This window comes from Rhagoletis pomonella, unplaced genomic scaffold (genome assembly GCF_013731165.1).
Source record: "Rhagoletis pomonella isolate Grant_MI unplaced genomic scaffold, Rhpom_1.0 Rhpom_scaffold_00004, whole genome shotgun sequence".
Classification (NCBI taxonomy): domain Eukaryota; kingdom Metazoa; phylum Arthropoda; class Insecta; order Diptera; family Tephritidae; genus Rhagoletis; species Rhagoletis pomonella.
In genome coordinates, this window is record NW_023458558.1 from 5,410,410 (window position 1) to 5,427,522 (window position 17,113).

The 17,113-nt window shown below is 34.1% G+C and overlaps 1 protein-coding gene across 1 annotated transcript in view; it reads right to left on the reverse strand.

The window, feature by feature from the left end:
- LOC118737304 overlaps positions 1-13,136 on the reverse strand; it is a 169,993-nt gene extending 156,857 nt beyond the window's left edge. Inside the window, exon 1 of the mRNA XM_036467719.1 lies at positions 13,062-13,136. Within this exon, the coding sequence (XP_036323612.1) occupies positions 13,062-13,136 (75 nt within the window). The remainder of the gene's footprint in view (positions 1-13,061) is intronic.
- Positions 13,137-17,113: the final 3,977 nt, after the last annotated feature.

Genomic DNA, 17,113 nt, shown 5'->3' on the forward strand with positions numbered 1-17,113 from the left:
CTGTTTTCAAAAATGAAAGCAAACAATTTTTTCATATACAGAATGTAAAAAAGAAAATAAGCATTTTCCAAAGCAAACTCTGTTAACGAGCAAAATTATTTTTTTTGAGTAATCATATTTCAAGTAACTCGATTAATCATCGTTTTGAGTAATCAAAATCTTGATTACTCGAGTAATTGATTAACCGAATAATTGATTAACCAACTTGCTCGAGTAATCGAATAATCGCACAGCCCTAATTGAAATCCATTTTTGATATTATAAGTGGAGCAATTGACTCGCCATTTTTACTTGAGCACATTCGTATTAAGATCCCTTATAGAAACCTGCGGAATCATATTACGTTTTTATTAGATCGAGTTAGAACAATTCATGCATCTAATTCTCCAATAGCTATGAACTTAAAGGAGTATAATATGCTCCCAATTTCATTAGCTATAGATTTCTCTTTGCAGAAAAATAAGTTTAAATTTCTTAGTATTGAATGATTTAATTTAAGAAATCCTAGCATGCACAATTCTCAAATGACATGTAATGAATATATTCTTACAGTTTCGAGTGTTTTTATTGATCCTAGAAAATTAACTCATTTTCTTACGTGTAATTCCTATGGGAAAACTAAAGGCTCATGGCGGCCACTCTTACAATTGTCCTAGAGAGGTGAGATTCATGTAGGATCAGGATTCCTATTTTTTTTTTTTGATGTGGTCTAATGTATATACATACATGGAAATATTATTATGAGATACCTCTTAAAATATGTAAAATAACGAATTTTGCAAAACAAATTGTCTAGCTGGTGCTTTTGCATTAACCTTGTTTGATACATAAAATTTTTTACCTCCCTCTCGACAGTTGGTTATGAAATTCCTAGACGAAACCAAATACATATATAAAACGAAAAAGAATAATAAAACTAAAAAAAAGTACTAAGCAAACGTGCGAATACTTCCGTCGCATACAATTATGCTCCCCTTGTAGCACTGCGTTTTATTTCTTGAAATGTGCATACAAAATACGGTGTGGGTGGTTTTCAGCAGCTGAGTCTACGGCAAAGTTATCAGAAAAAATTAAAGTTTTCTCTTTGTGCGAGTACTTAGTTATTTATTTTTTCCTTTTTTATGTTAACACTGTTTTACTGTTACGTGAGTAACAACAACTTTTCGTTATACATATTGTGTTATTTTTTTTTAAGTTCTTTATTTTTCCTTTTGCGCGTGTATGAATGTTATTAAAATTCTCAAATTTTTATAAAGCTTTAAGACCAAAGTCTATTAGCATACTAAATACGTATACATATATAACAATTATTATTATTATTGTCATTAGCCATGAGCGTTGCGACCTCGAGGGTATTCTAATGTGCGTGGCCCTTTACCCTGTACGTGGCATTTGGTTCCATATTTTGAATGGATTAGGTGCTATACCACCTAGGCGAGCGAGTCTGGAGTTTCTTCGTCCTTCTCCAAGAAGATAAAGGAAGCAAAAATGTCCCATGAAGTACCCAGTGAGAGTTCGAAGGTCGTCCTTGCCTAGATTTATGAACCTTTTGAAGCTTCTTGTGATGGACAAATGAACTGTCTGGCTTTTTTTGCCCTGATCATTCACTCAAGTGCCCTGGGACTTTTTAGTCCACTCACTTGTATATGGCCTCCCTTAAGAGTGCCCGCAAAAGCGTTCTGGGCCAGGGAATATTGTGGTAGCTTCGCACAGTGGGACGTGTCCATATAAGCTGCGGCCAAAAGCAGTAAGCGTACTAGAAATTCGCTGAAATTACGTATATGAGCTATTAGACACTTAGGAATTAAGAAATGTAGAAAATGGTAAAATTCAACACTCTACCATGCCCACAGCTCTTGTGGGCGGAAAAAGTAAATGTTATCAGATTGTGATGAAATTCAGAGCATAAGCTGATTTTAACGAAAAATTCATAAATCTGAAATATGGTCCAAATCGGTTCACATTATCGTTCAGTAGTTCTACATAAATAGGCGCAAATTAGGAAAAATCGTTTTTGATGAAAATCGGTGTGCCCTGCTCGTTTATGCCAAAATTTTCCAACTTTGAAGATAACAAAGAATTTTTTATTACGGCGCCCACTTCCTACACAACTTTTTTGGTTCCAAGTACTAAATTTTATGAATTTTTGGATAAAATGAAGAGAAATTTTTTTTTGTATATCTAAAGATGTTCATATTTCTTTATTTTAAAAATGACATAACGAAAACATTTACAATACCTGCATACTAAATTATGTGCACGGTATGTATTTACAATAAAACTTTAAATTTTATCTACACTTTATAAAACAAAAGCTAAGCTAAGGCAAGCAGGACTCTTGCCATCGAAAACGGATCTCCTCCAGCGCAGCGTTCATTTTCAGCTGAATGGTAAATGTGATTAATAGATTGACATCTTCTTCAATTTCCATTTTATGTTGCATATTATTTATTGTATGTACATATCAGAGTCTTTCCCTTCAGCTCTATAATATAAACTCAATAAATTTTACATGATGGGTCTATAAAAAGAAAAATAGAAGCTGAACTCGCAGTTCCTCGCAGCAGGAACTATTTGAGATATGTCACGCATATTTAATGTTTACTTATTTTTTTTATTTTATTTTATAATAATTTAGCTCGCTGCTTAGAAGCTTTTTAAATGCCCCTTTTTAAAGTAAGCCCTCGAAAAATTTTATACTCACAAAATTATATAGGATTTGAAGGTAAACTGTTTTATAGATTTCAAAAAAATGTTTTAAAATTTTAAGCAATGCTTGACCACAGATATATTCCAAAATTTCTCATCATTCAGATTGGTTCTTTATATATTTGTACAAGTGGAAAAATTAATTCAAATTACTTGCGACAAAATCAAAATTTTGTCTTACTAATTTATTTTTTCGCATTGTTTTGACCACAGATATATTCAAAAACTTCTCATCATTCAGATTGGTTTTTTATATATTCGTAGAAGTGGAAAAATTAATTCAAATTACTTGCGACAAAATAAAAACTTCGTCTTACTAATTTAATTTTTCGCAATTTTCCTAATTTAAGCTCGTGTCGTAGTTTTATCAAAAATTCTTTTTGGTTTGGATTAGCTGGATATTTTGCTATGAAACTGTGTAATTACTTTTTCAGAATTCACTAATCCGCTTTTACCATCGTAGCCCTCATGCCCCGGCACCTAAGCCAGTAATACTGTGTTCTTGATTCCAAGATATAACAATAGTCCGTGCTGATGATTACCGAGATAATAACCTACGTGCCTATGAAAGCTAAATTGTCTGAAGTCCCATCGACTATCCATCAGAAGGCTTCTTTAATTCCAACTGTTACAAAAACGGCAACCTCTCTAGCAAATAATGCAACATCGCATTTAGGAGATTTGTGACAGTGGGGTAAAGAGCCTTGTTTGTATTCCTTTAAGACTTATGAGAGCTGTTGGTTTTATGAGTCTTACCACATTTGCGGCTTTCTTAATCCCGTCCTCTGTATTGTCCTTCCAGAACTATTGAGAATTACTCTTAGGTGCTTGGATTTACTTTTGTAAGTTGACCTAGAAACGTCCCATCTATCATTGAGAATGAGAGGCGGCATTTTATACTCTAATAAGGTGAACTAACTTAGCTTTAGTTGGACTTATCTCTTAGCGCAATTTTTTCGACCAAGCATCTGATGTAACCAATGTTGATTCATTTTTATAATTCCTTGATGTGGTAAACTGACCCACGCCTCACGGGTTCATTCTATTGTCAGACATCGGGATCACAACACCCCTAGTTCCTAACTCATCACTCTGCCTAGACTTACTGGGGCTGTTGTTTTATAAAAAGCTGGAAAAATTTAACTTCGGAAAGTGTGTTTTTGGTCTATTTCCCCAATATTTTTCAGTAGTTAAAATTAGGAAAAAAATAAATCTTCTCCGTAGCTCAGTTAAAAAAAGCTAATCAAGTTTAAAGTACATCCACCTTTTGTATTTATATTTCAAAAAATTTTATTAAAAAACTACATACGAATAATATAACTTTTTTTAGGTAAAATCTATCTCATTTAGGTGCATTTATTTTATGATATTAGGTACAATCTGAAATTTCCATTTTTCATCCCTGCTACCCATTGAAACTCACATAGTTTGGAATATTGGCACAACCCTTTTTAGAACGAACGTATTTCCGCACCAACCTTCACAACTTTTAGTTCATGTGCTAAAAAATTGTCAGCAAACAAACACAAAAAAAAACTAGAACACTAGAAAGCGATTTTACTGCAAAACCTTATAAGTAATATTAAATTTCGCACACCACTGCAAATAGGTAGCAAGCAGTTAACTTTTCACAGCAGCATTAGTATTAGCGTAATAAAAGTTCAAGACGCTTGCGTAGCTGGAGGCAAGAAGAATGAATTTGTGGTAATAAATTTTAAAACCGTGCGTCATTGCACTTGAAGGATGTTAGCATTTTTTTATTAAAATTTTTATTTTTTTTTGTTTTTTGTTCACTTACTTATCATCTTCTGCTTGTATGGCGTCAATAAGAAATCCACTTAAACGCAAACCAATGCTAAGCCAACTTGTCTTACTGTTTTTTTTATTTTGCTAACTTTGTTTGTTGCGGGTTCTCTATTGTTGGCTCGGTTGGTGCCCTCTGCTTGCTTGAATCTCCTGCTATTGCTTAAAGGCTCCTGCTAGTTCTTCTCGGCTGGCGGCTCCTATTACCACTGCTTTGACGCGTTGTGTGATTGCAGCAGCATTTGAGCGATTTAGGGACGACGGCTGCCTATTGCTGTTGCTACAAATTGGCAAGCGCCTACAACGCTGGTGGTTGCGTAGATATAACACTCCAGCTGGGGCTGTAGCCAGATGCGAGTGCTCTCTTAATACACTTGTTAAAGTAAAAGTATCCTTTTGTTTTGTGCAGCTAACACGCTTATCTAATCCTTACACTTTGTGAAACACTTTTTATAGTTATTTCTTCATTTACATTCACTTGTGCATTTTCCCGTCTGCTATGCCGTCGTCTTTGGTTGCTGCTTATTAAATCGCGTTAATGTAATTGTAAGCTTACAATGCGAGAATCAGCAAGTAGGCGCTGTGATTTATTGCGAATGTGAAATTTGTATTCAGCAGCCTTTTCTTATTGACTCAATTAATTTTTTTTTCCACAGTATCTGCTTTAACAGACGGCTTTGCGAATGCTCATAGCGCGTATGTAATAATGAGTTTAATTTTGCACATTGATTCTCATATGAATGTGTGTACGGTATCTTTAAGAACCAAGAAAACTGCTCACTTTATTGACACTTTCCACATTTCTATAGCATGCAGCAGAAAAGTTTCACAACTTCAAGTGCTTACTGCAGCCACAACGCTGATTTGTATGGACTCTTCAACGCGAAGTAGCGAACGCTCGTAAACACAGAAAGTGCAATAAAATTGTTAAATAACTTTTTGCAGCTTTAAAGATAAATCACTTCGTTATGATGTTGCCGTGTGCATACTTGCACTAGCAATTTAGTTGTTGGCGGCGGTTGTTGGTTTATCGCATACACAAAGCGCTGGTATATATGAGCGTATACTATAGTAACAGCTGCGCTGGCCAGCAGTACAAAAGAAATACATACATACATACGTACGTACGTATACGCTTGGAATATTGTTGCTCTATACGCGTTGTTTGACAAAATGACCGACCGACTCGTCGTTGACTCACTAGCTCGAGCGTGCAAAAGCTCTCTTCCGTTGCAGCACTTGGGGGAAAAAACTTTAAATTGCTGCTGGTGTTGTTTTTTTTGTTTTTTTGCTATTTGCACACGCGACGTTCACAAGTCCTTGCGATTCGAGCGTAAATTATCAACTGAAATCTGCAACAAATGCGTACAATCATCAAATGGAGCCAGCAACAATACAAAGCAATGCGGTACACAAGGAAGTGCGAGTTGCCGAGTGGTGGTGAGTTTCACGCATGGTGAATATGCTTTAGTAAGCATACTTTTGTGCGTTTGAAATCAGCTGCATAGGAGGACGCGTAAACGGACAGGGCGTATGAGTGATATTTGATGCTGGCTTCCCTACAAGACATTGCTGAGCACTTTAGGCAAAAATTCTCACACATTTACACTTTTGTTTTTGTAGTACGGCATAAATGAGTAGTTTGACTATTAGTACTGAGGACTTTCTGATGACAACATTGAGGGGAAAGTACTCAATTTTTTCCCATGGCCTGAACGAAAATGAGGACTTTGATAAGCACTTTTGTGATTAGGGGTAATGATAATATGAGTACTCATATGATACTCAGCTGTCTTGTAGGGTTCTAGTGTACATACAACACACAAACACAAACACAAAAAATAATGGGCTTTGTGCGCGTTAATGATTTTTAGCCGCTTTTATTCATGCTTGTGCACACTTTGACACTAAGCAGCATTCGTGTATACGCTTATCAGTACATATATTTCATAGATTGACTGTGACAGTGTTGTTCTCTAAAGGCAGCCGGGTGTCCTATACTTTCTTCTTGCAGCTTTTCACCAAATTTGTTTACATGCGAAGCTTTTTACTCTTGCTCGTTCGCACCGCCAATTTAGTTTGTATATTTGTAGTATGAATAATGGGTGGTGGTGTTGGTATGTGTTGCTGCTCTGTATTGGTATGTATTTGTTTTTAGAGCCGCAAATATTCGCCATCTGCGAGCAACACTTGGCTAACGACATTGGCATTGCTTAGCCTGGCGGGGCCTTGGTTGCTATTTAGTCGTATTGTTGCTTTTGTTAATGCTTTTCTGACATTGTTGCTGTTTCACGAGACTGTTGCTTTCGACTAAAATGAGGCAACAAATTGTTGCTTCTCGTTGGGTAATAATTAGCAGCAGCAGCAGCATACACAGTTATTTTTTATTGTTGGGATCATTATTCTGTGATGTAATCGTAAGTTTTGATTCTGAAAGCATAAAAATATATATTTACTGCATATCTCTTACAGGGAAATCTTAGAGCTCCTTTTAAGGACTCACTATCCTTACTGTAACGAAGTAAGACAGCGGTTGTATACACTGGTGTGCAGCAAAAATGTTTTATGGATGCCTTTATCCAATTGCTATGTTGAATTTTCTTAGTGATTCCAAAAATTTAGTTGGTATTTTTTCTATGAATAAGTGTTTGAGATATTTTCAATTTGCCGTTATTCAGCTTAAAAAATTGCTTCCACTTAATCCTGGTTATCTTGCGAACCAGTTCAACATTCGTAATACAAAATAAGAAAAATGAAAGCTACACCACTTTTCGCCAGGCCTGATAGTTTCTGATAAATTAATTAATCATTAAAGATTTTTTCTTTTTTTTTGATGAAAAATTGAAAAAATCAAAAATTAACAGGGGAAAAATAACAGATTATGTGTCAACTTTTCAGTCCATGATCCTGATGATGGGGGCGATCGCCCTCCTCTCCCGGAGCTCGAAAATTTCGATATATATATTAAACGGAAATGTGAAAAAATTAAGGTTTTTTTTGTTTTAATCTTCAATCGTAATCATTTTTTTATCTTGCACAAGATTATTTATAGAATAAGAAATCGTGTAAAACTCTTCGTCAACGTGAAAAATTAAAACAATGGGTGTGTAGATACTATGAATCTATGTATGTATGTATGTCAAATCGAACTTACTGATACTACTTTTTGTCTATGTCCGCGGTGCAAGTATGTGCTTTCAACTGTCTAACCAGACATTTGTATGCGCATAAAAATACTAATGACTTAAAAGTATAATAACAATTAAAAAGTTAAATTAAAAAATTAAAAACTTTTCTTAGAAAAAGACGATATCAATTTGGAAGGAGAGTATAAAATGTGGTTGGAACGATGGATAACTAAGGAAAGCGAAAAGCCATTCCCAAAATCAGCAGCAGAAGTTCTTGGTAAATGCGACGAATATACTTTTCTATTGATTAACAAACTTCTCAGCATTCTGATCATACTTCCAGCTAGTAACGTTACTTCCGAAAGAAGTTTTTCAACCCTTCGCCGGTTAAAAACATGATTACGTAGTACCATGAATGAAGACAGAAAGTTGAGGTAGGGTGGAATTTTCCTGTATTATTAAGCTAAATTGTAGAAATTGTTGATCAACTTCAAAGTCCAATATCTCAAGAAATATGGATGTCAGCGATTTTGTGTTTTGAAACTTTTTTGTAGGAAATTGAAATTGCTACAAGTATGTCATTTATATAATTTCTGTAGCTTTTGTTATTTTCGAGATAGGGGCAAAAAAACCAAAATTTCATGAAAAAATTGGGTTAAGTGACCCGTACTACCTCGCTGGTGGGAGTTAGGATTACACCGCAATAGACACTTTTGTACAGCATTCAATTCTGAAAAAAAACCATCATTGATCAAGATAATACCATAAAATGCCTCTGAGCTGTAGACTTTTTAAGAAAAAAACTGAAAGTTTACGTGCATTTTATATGGGAAATCTTTGCACGCCTTGGGCGAGTTCTTAATCTTAATATTAAGGGTTCAAATTTTCATGGAGCTTTTTTTTAAGTGCTTTCCACAAAATTTTTTGGTAGGAGTAAAAAAAAAAAACAATAGATGCAAAAATATCGTCCTAATGCACACATATAAGTTCAAGGCCGTATTTAAGAAAAGTCATCGAACTTCGACAGTTTTTATGCAATTGCAATAAATGAGCTATCAGTTTATTTAAAAATTGATTTAATTTCAGATAGTACTACATAGTATTTTGAAATTGTGAAAATTATCGATGGTCAAAATTTAAAAATTAAAAGATATATTGTTTTTTTTTTCTTACCGATAAAAAAATCCCGACAAGCCAAGTCCGGCAATAGATTATTATATACCATTTTTAAGGCCTATATATCCCCTCCTCTGAACATATTCGACTTTGAAATCGAATCAATAGTCATTCAAAAACTCATAATTCTACAAAATCGTATTCTCTGACCTAAAACGACAGGTCTAAATGACCTTTAAAAAATATATATATAAATTGGCAATAATGTTTCTCATAAAAACGAATAATATTATGGGGTAGGGTCTTAAAATTTCCGAAAAAAAAATGTTATGTCCACCTTAATGTACATTAGATGCTGCTACCAAACCTTACGTCTCTAAGTATAAATTTAGAGGATGTTAATGATGCTCATATTTTACTCAAAAAGTATTTTGTACAGATATTAATCAAACAATTGGTTAGGTAACCTAAGAACATTTCAAATTTAAATTATCTTAAAAAATAGCAGAAGCTTCATTTGCCATTTCAACAGTACTTTTTTATAAAAATTGCCAATATTTTTGTCAGTTTCACAGCGATGCAGTAGTGCATTTCAAGGTCATTTGGCACCCTGTATTCGTTGCAGTAGAAAACTGAAAGTTGGTATAGATATTACAAATATTAATAGGGGGAAAAAAAAGAAAACTAACCGTTTTCTAGGATGAAAAATTTCTTTCCCCATACAAAAATTGGACCACTTTAATGTACATACATACATACATACATACATACGTATGCATACGAAACAACGGAAAATAAACTAAGTGCCAACAACAATGAAAACTAAGTAAGACAATAACGATATTTGAGATGAAAGCGCAACAGCATTAACGCACTGACTTTGCCAATTCAACTTTGTGCCACATTCATTTTTTCGTTTTGCTGTCCGGGTTTGTAATGTCAACTGTTGCCGCTGCTGCTGATTGTCATAAAGGCTCCGGTTGCTGTTGTCATAGTTAGAATTTATAGCACCTGCACACGCATAGGCATACAGATGTACATACATATTTACTTACTTGCGAACGTGGCCACATGCAGTGAGCGCATCGGTAAACACAGCAATGAGATACTTATGTAAGTATGTATGTATTAGGGATGTTTGTTTTTTTTCGATTTTTACGATCCCGGGATTTTCGGGATGTCGTAGGTTCAATCTCGGATTTAGACATTTATTATTTTTCAACGACTTAACATGAAAAAATTGCATTACTAAGGTTTGACAAGCTCTGCTACCATAAAATAAATAATAAGAAAATTGGTTTGGAACGGACTTTTTATTAAAGTGAATATTCTTTCATAAGTAACAAAACGGAAGACAATAATTAAATTTAATAATACTTAAGCGTGTATATATCTGATAAAGTAATTTAAAGTATGTATTTTTAATGTATTTTAACTCTACAGAATCTTCTCTTTCATTTGATACCCATACCGGTTTTTTAAGTATATTGCACTGAAATTTTTAAATCATTTTTTGAATTACTCATATCTTTCAAATTTCGAAGTTCTTTAAAAAATCCTGTCATAAGAGAGAACAATATTGCGCATATTGAGCTACACATTTATAAAAAAAAACGTTAAATATTAAATAGAGAAAAGAAATATAATCAAAACTGGCCAACATAAAGCGTTTCTATTATTGACATCAGTGCAAATTACAAATCCCGAAAATCCGGGATCCCAAGGCCTTATATGTAAGGAAAAAAGTAATCAAAAACCTCGAACAATAAAAAAAATATACAGTTTATAAATTTAAGAAAATCGCAAAAACTGTTGCTTTAAAAAAATTAATTTCGATTCTTTTTATTCAATTACTCCAACTGATCTTAAGAGATACTGAAATATTCAATAAGGTCTTTATTTTAGAGTAGATTTTTTATTTTTATTTTTTTTTTGAATTTATATAATAAATAAAATAAGAGAGAAAAATATTTTTAAATTTAATAGATAAAAATAAATACAAATTAAATAATAACAAGTGCGCCCGGGTATAAAAAAAATATTAGTCTAAATTTGTCAATATGTGGATGGCGTATAGAAATGATACGCACTATAAATGGGACTATAAAACGGCATCCTCCAAATCTTTCTAAAAAATTTAATAAAAAATATTGAAACAGCATACCCAAAATTTGCCTACAAACTCAAATTAAAAATTTGGAAATTTTTAAGAAAGTTGATTTAATTTCGTTTTTAATAAATATTGAACAAAGTTTGAAACTTGGGTTTATGCGGGTTCTGTTTAAGAATTCAGTAGATATAGTTTTATAAAAAGATAATTAAAATGGAGAAATAAAAAATTTAGTATATGGGTGGCGTAAAAATGTGAGACGTACTATATGGATAAAGTTCCACAGTAGGCATGCAAGGCTAAAAAATGCATCGATGTTTTTTCGATTTCATGTATCGATGCATATTGATGTATCGTATAAAAATATCGATATATTCGATGCATCGAATGAAAATACCAACAGTTTCATTCAATTCAAAATATACAGCAAGTAAATGAAACAAATCGTAACTTTGATAAGTGTTTAAGTAATAACTCGCAGTAAAATGTATTAATTGATTTCAACAGTTACATATCGCCTTTTTTCTGTTCTTTTGAGAAGCCTTCGAAAATATTCTCGGAGGTATGGATGATCGTTTTGAAGATAAAGAAAGGGGCTTTTTATATGATGGTTATGATTGTCCTAAGGTTAACTTAGCTATTAACAGATGAACTTTTTTGAGTTGATTTGCATAGTAAAGACCTATAAAATTCGGATTTAAAATGACACCATCGTAATCCTTGTTTAGTTTTTATAAAAAACATGTTCCTAAAAAATGGAAACGTTTCAAGAACTATTTCTTTTTATGTCGAGGTGGTTTATTTTGTGAGAGTCAACAATGAAGTCTCTACGATGAACAGAACCCGAGATATAAAAATTTGAAGAAGTACATGATTATTTGGTCAGAATCACGAAAAAATCCAAAATTTGACAGTTCATATATCCGAAGAAAAAAAAGAAAAATGTGAAGCCAATCCGAATTCGGAACTCCAAAAAGGGCCCGGGACTACTGGTATTCGGGATCCCGGATCTCGCTAATAGATGCATTACAGCTCGGCGTTGACAACGGCAACGACAATCATTAACATAATCAAGAAGAATGAAAGTTATCCATCCTCCTCTGGCTATGGTGTTTTTTTTCTTTGCTGTAAACCCATTTCTATATCCCTTTTTATGCCACAGTTATGTAAATATTTACATGCATTGATGTACGAGGGTAAATTAGAAATGTCTGTGACTTATGAATTTTCTGCACATTAACTTTAAATGTTACACTGCTCCCTTCAGCTGGCATCCGTTTTTAGACTACTGTAAAATTTTGCTCAAGCTGTGAAGATGCTGAGAAAACAACACGAAAACTTGACAGCCCTGGCGCAGGGCAGAATAAATGCAATATTATTTCGAGAAAATAAAACGCTATAAGCTAGCGATATGTAGACACGTGGTAGACTAGGTTTTAAGAAACAGGGTATCTGAAGCATGACGTTCTATTTACCTCAGAGCATTTCACTTGATATATGTATGTATGTATGTAACTAACTTTTTTCTAGACCCTTTCAAGGAAACTTCTTTGAAAAATTCATGGTACTAATCTTTGGTGAAGTGTGCGGAATCCACTTGAATACCTCTCGCATCCACAAATGTTATACCATTGAACAACTTGAATTACATCAAATAATTATGTAGAAAAACGGCTTTCCAATATATGTATCATAGTGAATTTAATAGACTGCTGCGACCTTAGAGAAATTGTATATATCTACGATAATGCCCTAGCCCTGACAGCTGTAGGTGTTATCCGCGTTCCTAATAAATATCAACAGTAACTGGGTAGACGAACTCCTTAATAAAAGGTTCTACTGTGAATAATAATATAGAATATCCTCCGCCGTCTATTCATCTCAAGGATGGCCTGCTGTGTTCGTGGACAGACAGACTTTGAGAGCGCGTATAATGATGACTTGTTACCAACCAAACTGATGTTGAGTATATTAAAAAAATGTAATGTACCAAAAGGATAGCTAAAGAGCATGACCGTTTTAAGGACGCCTGACACTACCCAGTAGTTACAGCGTTCAGAGTTTAGCCGCTCGGTAATTGTAAGTCTCGAAGAAGACTAATTAAGTGCTTCCCGCCCACAAAAATAGATGAAGAACCTTCTATCGCCAGTTTGTGGACGACTTCATTTCCCTCGATACCTTAGTGAGCTACTTACCAGCACAGTGTGACAGTGGTTATCGCTGCCAGGAATGTCAAAGCACTTCTTGACGCGCCTGGAGGTGATCAACATTTAGGATATGATACTAATAACAGTTTAAAGGTCCGAAAAGAAACAGACTCGGTCTGTAAGACTATGGGATATCTCTCCATTGCAAAATAAAGTAGCGTGCCGGATCTACACGCACCTGGCCCTATTCTGTATACCAATTAACACATCTGGGATCATGTTCAAGGTATCAATTTGCCGAGACCTTCCGGTCTGAAATTTCGATGTGGAATTCGTTGCCTAGCACATTTATATAAGCACGAAATAAGAAATTCTGCCCATTTTCATCGTTGGTATATTACCTAAATACTTTTCCTTTCTCATGGAAATAGAGTCAGATATATAATTGCATTCCCAGCTCCCTCAGGGTTTCAGGCTGCTTGAACAAAAATGTGAAGTGTAGTCCATCCCAGAAACGTCTCTGTCGCTCGATTGGACAATTTCTCATTGATCCTTTGGCCAAGAATAAAGCTTTTAAGTTTATTAAAACAATGTAACTAGTGTATAACAAAGGCAGAGTGCGGCAGGTTAACTTCGGTTTATACTAACGATGCTACCATCTATGCTGGTTCCATAGTACTGAGGCACAAGGCATGACGAACCTCAGCAGCCAGAGACATTGTGCCATTTTCTAAAGATCTGCTTCTTCACTCAGCAGCTAAATTTTTTGCCATTTTCACGTTATTTATGCGTATGTGTCTGAGTGCCAACGAGTGTCTTAGCTTTTCTCAACTCCAGCCATCCTTTCTTCGAATTATGCAAATTGACAACAACAAACTCCAATGCTGTCCTTAGCATTATTTTCAACTAAGCTTTTCAACTAGGGATTCCATAGAGTTGCTACTATTATTGTTGTTGTTGTTGTTGTTGGGCAAAATTAAAGTGAAAGAAATACGTGAGTTACATTTATGCATTTATTTGCTATAGCGTTCAAATAGGCATCAGCAGCTGCCCATCATTACTGTCGGCCAAATGTGGCAAAACTTTTATTGCGCTTCATTTAAAAAAGGATAACAAGAGGGAATAGAAGCACACCGGCGTGCCATTTGAGGAAGGGTTAGCTCGAACAGATTGAGTCATATTAAAGCGTATCAAGTAGTATTAAAAATGAGCAAAAAATATAAACGTTGTACATTTTTTTATATATGTATATACATGCATCGTTGCAACGTAACTCAAATCCACTTAATGGCGTATATGAGCAAATCTCACGAGTTGGTTTTTTTTAGTGTCACTCCTTCTCTCCTATCTATTATCCTTGCATTTATTTCAATCAATGGAGTTCCAGAACCTTAAACGAATACTGTTTAAAAATCTTAAACGCCAATATTTAATCACTTTTAAATAGTATAGTTTTTAAATTAATGCGTGCGAGTAAACTTGTTAGATGACTTCGTAAGGTGCTACGGGGCGTATACGTTACATAGGCAAATACGGGTATATGAGCATGAGTGGTTATTTTTAGAGTCCGAACGATTCCAATTTTTTTCAGGTACCGATGCCGATGCCGTTTAATCGGGTTATGGAGAAAGAATCGGCCAATGCCGATTCCATGAAAAATTACAAATAAATTAATTAATTCATAAAAGCAGTTAATTTAACGGAATTGGCTTGTTATGCAACACTATGTTTGTAAAAACATATATACATATATCACATTTATGTACATAACATAAATAGACTCGTTTGCACTCAATGCATATGAACTTATATGCTAGGTGTGTACCCTGCAAACCAAAGTTCCCGAAATCTTAACGAAATCTTTAGGAGTATCTGATTTCTGTAACGATTTTTTTCCGAATCTTCAAAGAAAATTATATGAAGTGGTTGACACGAACTCGTAAAGAAATTTCTGTACGAAAAATAAAGAAAATTCTGAAAAAAGTCTGCAAGAAATTCTTCACATAGCAGCATTATTTTAATTTCTTCACCGATTTTCTTCCGAAATTTCGTAAAAGAATGGAAGTGTGCGTAATTTATTTCATTTTAGAAAATTCGGAAAAAATCGGATGGGATCTTTCGGAATTCGTTAAAATTTCTTTACGATTCAGAAAACTATGAAAAAATGGCTAGCAGGGTATGTACATACATATGGTGGTATTTAATGTTTATTTTTTTTGTATAGCTGGTACACAACAAACACCATATAAATATAGATTTCAAACTTTGTACACAATTTTGAAAAATTCTGCTTATTTTCACCGAAAGTTCAAACATTTTAATCGGAATTTTGGTATGTAGTTTTGTGGAGAATCTAATTCTAGTATAATGAAGTGCAAGTTTAAAGCTACTATAAAATACCGGTAAATTGTGTATTTTTTTTGCCGATCATTCTTTTGTATGGAAAAAACGTGAACCAAAAAATAATAATTTTTTTGAACTTTCTGCAAATTTCGCTTCACCTGAACATATGAAAAGAAATTCCAAAAGTTCGGCGATGCTCAATTTCGAGCCGATACTATCCGATGCCGATTAATCGGTCGGACTCTAGTTATTTTTACTTTTTTAGTATATATTTCTTAAGTTTTCATTTAAATACAATTTCGCGACAGAATCTTGTTCTTTATACAAAAGTGAAGATAATGCATTTTCTAAGATAGGCGCAACACCATTTTCGACCAACAACAAGTTTTTTCTCGAAAACTGTAACAACTCGTAGGATTTGCTCATATAGGAAAAATTTTTCAACAAGAACGTGTTTTTGGTAGGCGCTCTTGCAGCCGAAGGATCTTTTCACGCCATCGGCCATACGTACAACATGTCCAAACCAGCGCAATCGTTGTAATTTTAAGCGCTTAACTATGTCCATATCGTTGTCTTCGGTTCGCGTCGCTCGCGCGAACAGGGCCGTTGAATACTGCTCTCGAAGGCCTCCAATGCCTTTTCATTTTCGTTTGACAGCGTCCATGTTTCTGGTTAAATAAAAATACGGGCATGATGAGTCCTATTTTAGAACGCGATTTTGTACGCCAAGAGAGGGCTCACCTTTACAATTGCCTACTGTAATTCTTCGCTTGATTTTTAGGTTGACGTTGTTATTGGTATTTATGCTGGTAGGTAGACAAAGTCCTTTACTATCTACTTTGAAGATATAAATTGGATAACAAATTTAAAATGTCAAACATAAAATAACCTTTGTGGGTACTCGATTATATTTTCTTGCAAATACATATATGTATGTGTCGCACATTCTTCTAACACCTGTTGAGTTGGGATTTGTATAGTGTAAATATGTGTATGTGTGTGGTTGTGCGTGCTTAAAATACGTACATACATAAACAAATATAGGCTGCACTTAACATCATGTGAGTATACATATGTAGGTTCATACTAACTACTATATATGTATTTTTGTATAAGTTACATTCGCTTAGAATGTTATTCAAGAGATTACGAGCTGACAACCTGACACAAGGAAAAGATTAAGAATACATACATGTGAGTGTACGGTTGTGTTTTTGTATGTATGTACTATGTACTTATTTATAAAGTCTTCAGAAAAAATTATGGGATTCAGCCTAAATATTCACATTTGTATGTACAATAAATACTCTACATATCGAGCCCGAACCGCAAAAAGAGGAAAGCGAAATTTTTTCAAACAAATTATTTTATGTGTGCAGAAATAGATCTAGAACCTGTAAGAGTGTTTTTGCATCAAAAATAAAAATGTCGCTTACATCTTTTTGGCGGTGAGGGGTCGATAAATTCGCTTTTATTGAGTTTGGCTACAAAAATACATACACACATATGTAAATGAATATATACCTATATATGTAAATTTGAATCCAAAAATCATTTAATTACATTTTATTTTAATATTTCCGTAAAAATCAATAGTGTTTTTGCACACTGTCAATCAAAGTCGGTTATGTGGCTACAGACCCAAACAAGCTTCACTGTTATAAGCTTCTGTGTTGTAAAGTTTCTTTTGGGACGAAAGAAACTTCAGCTATGTCACTTTACATAATCGATTTCCACAACACATGCAACTTCAGAGC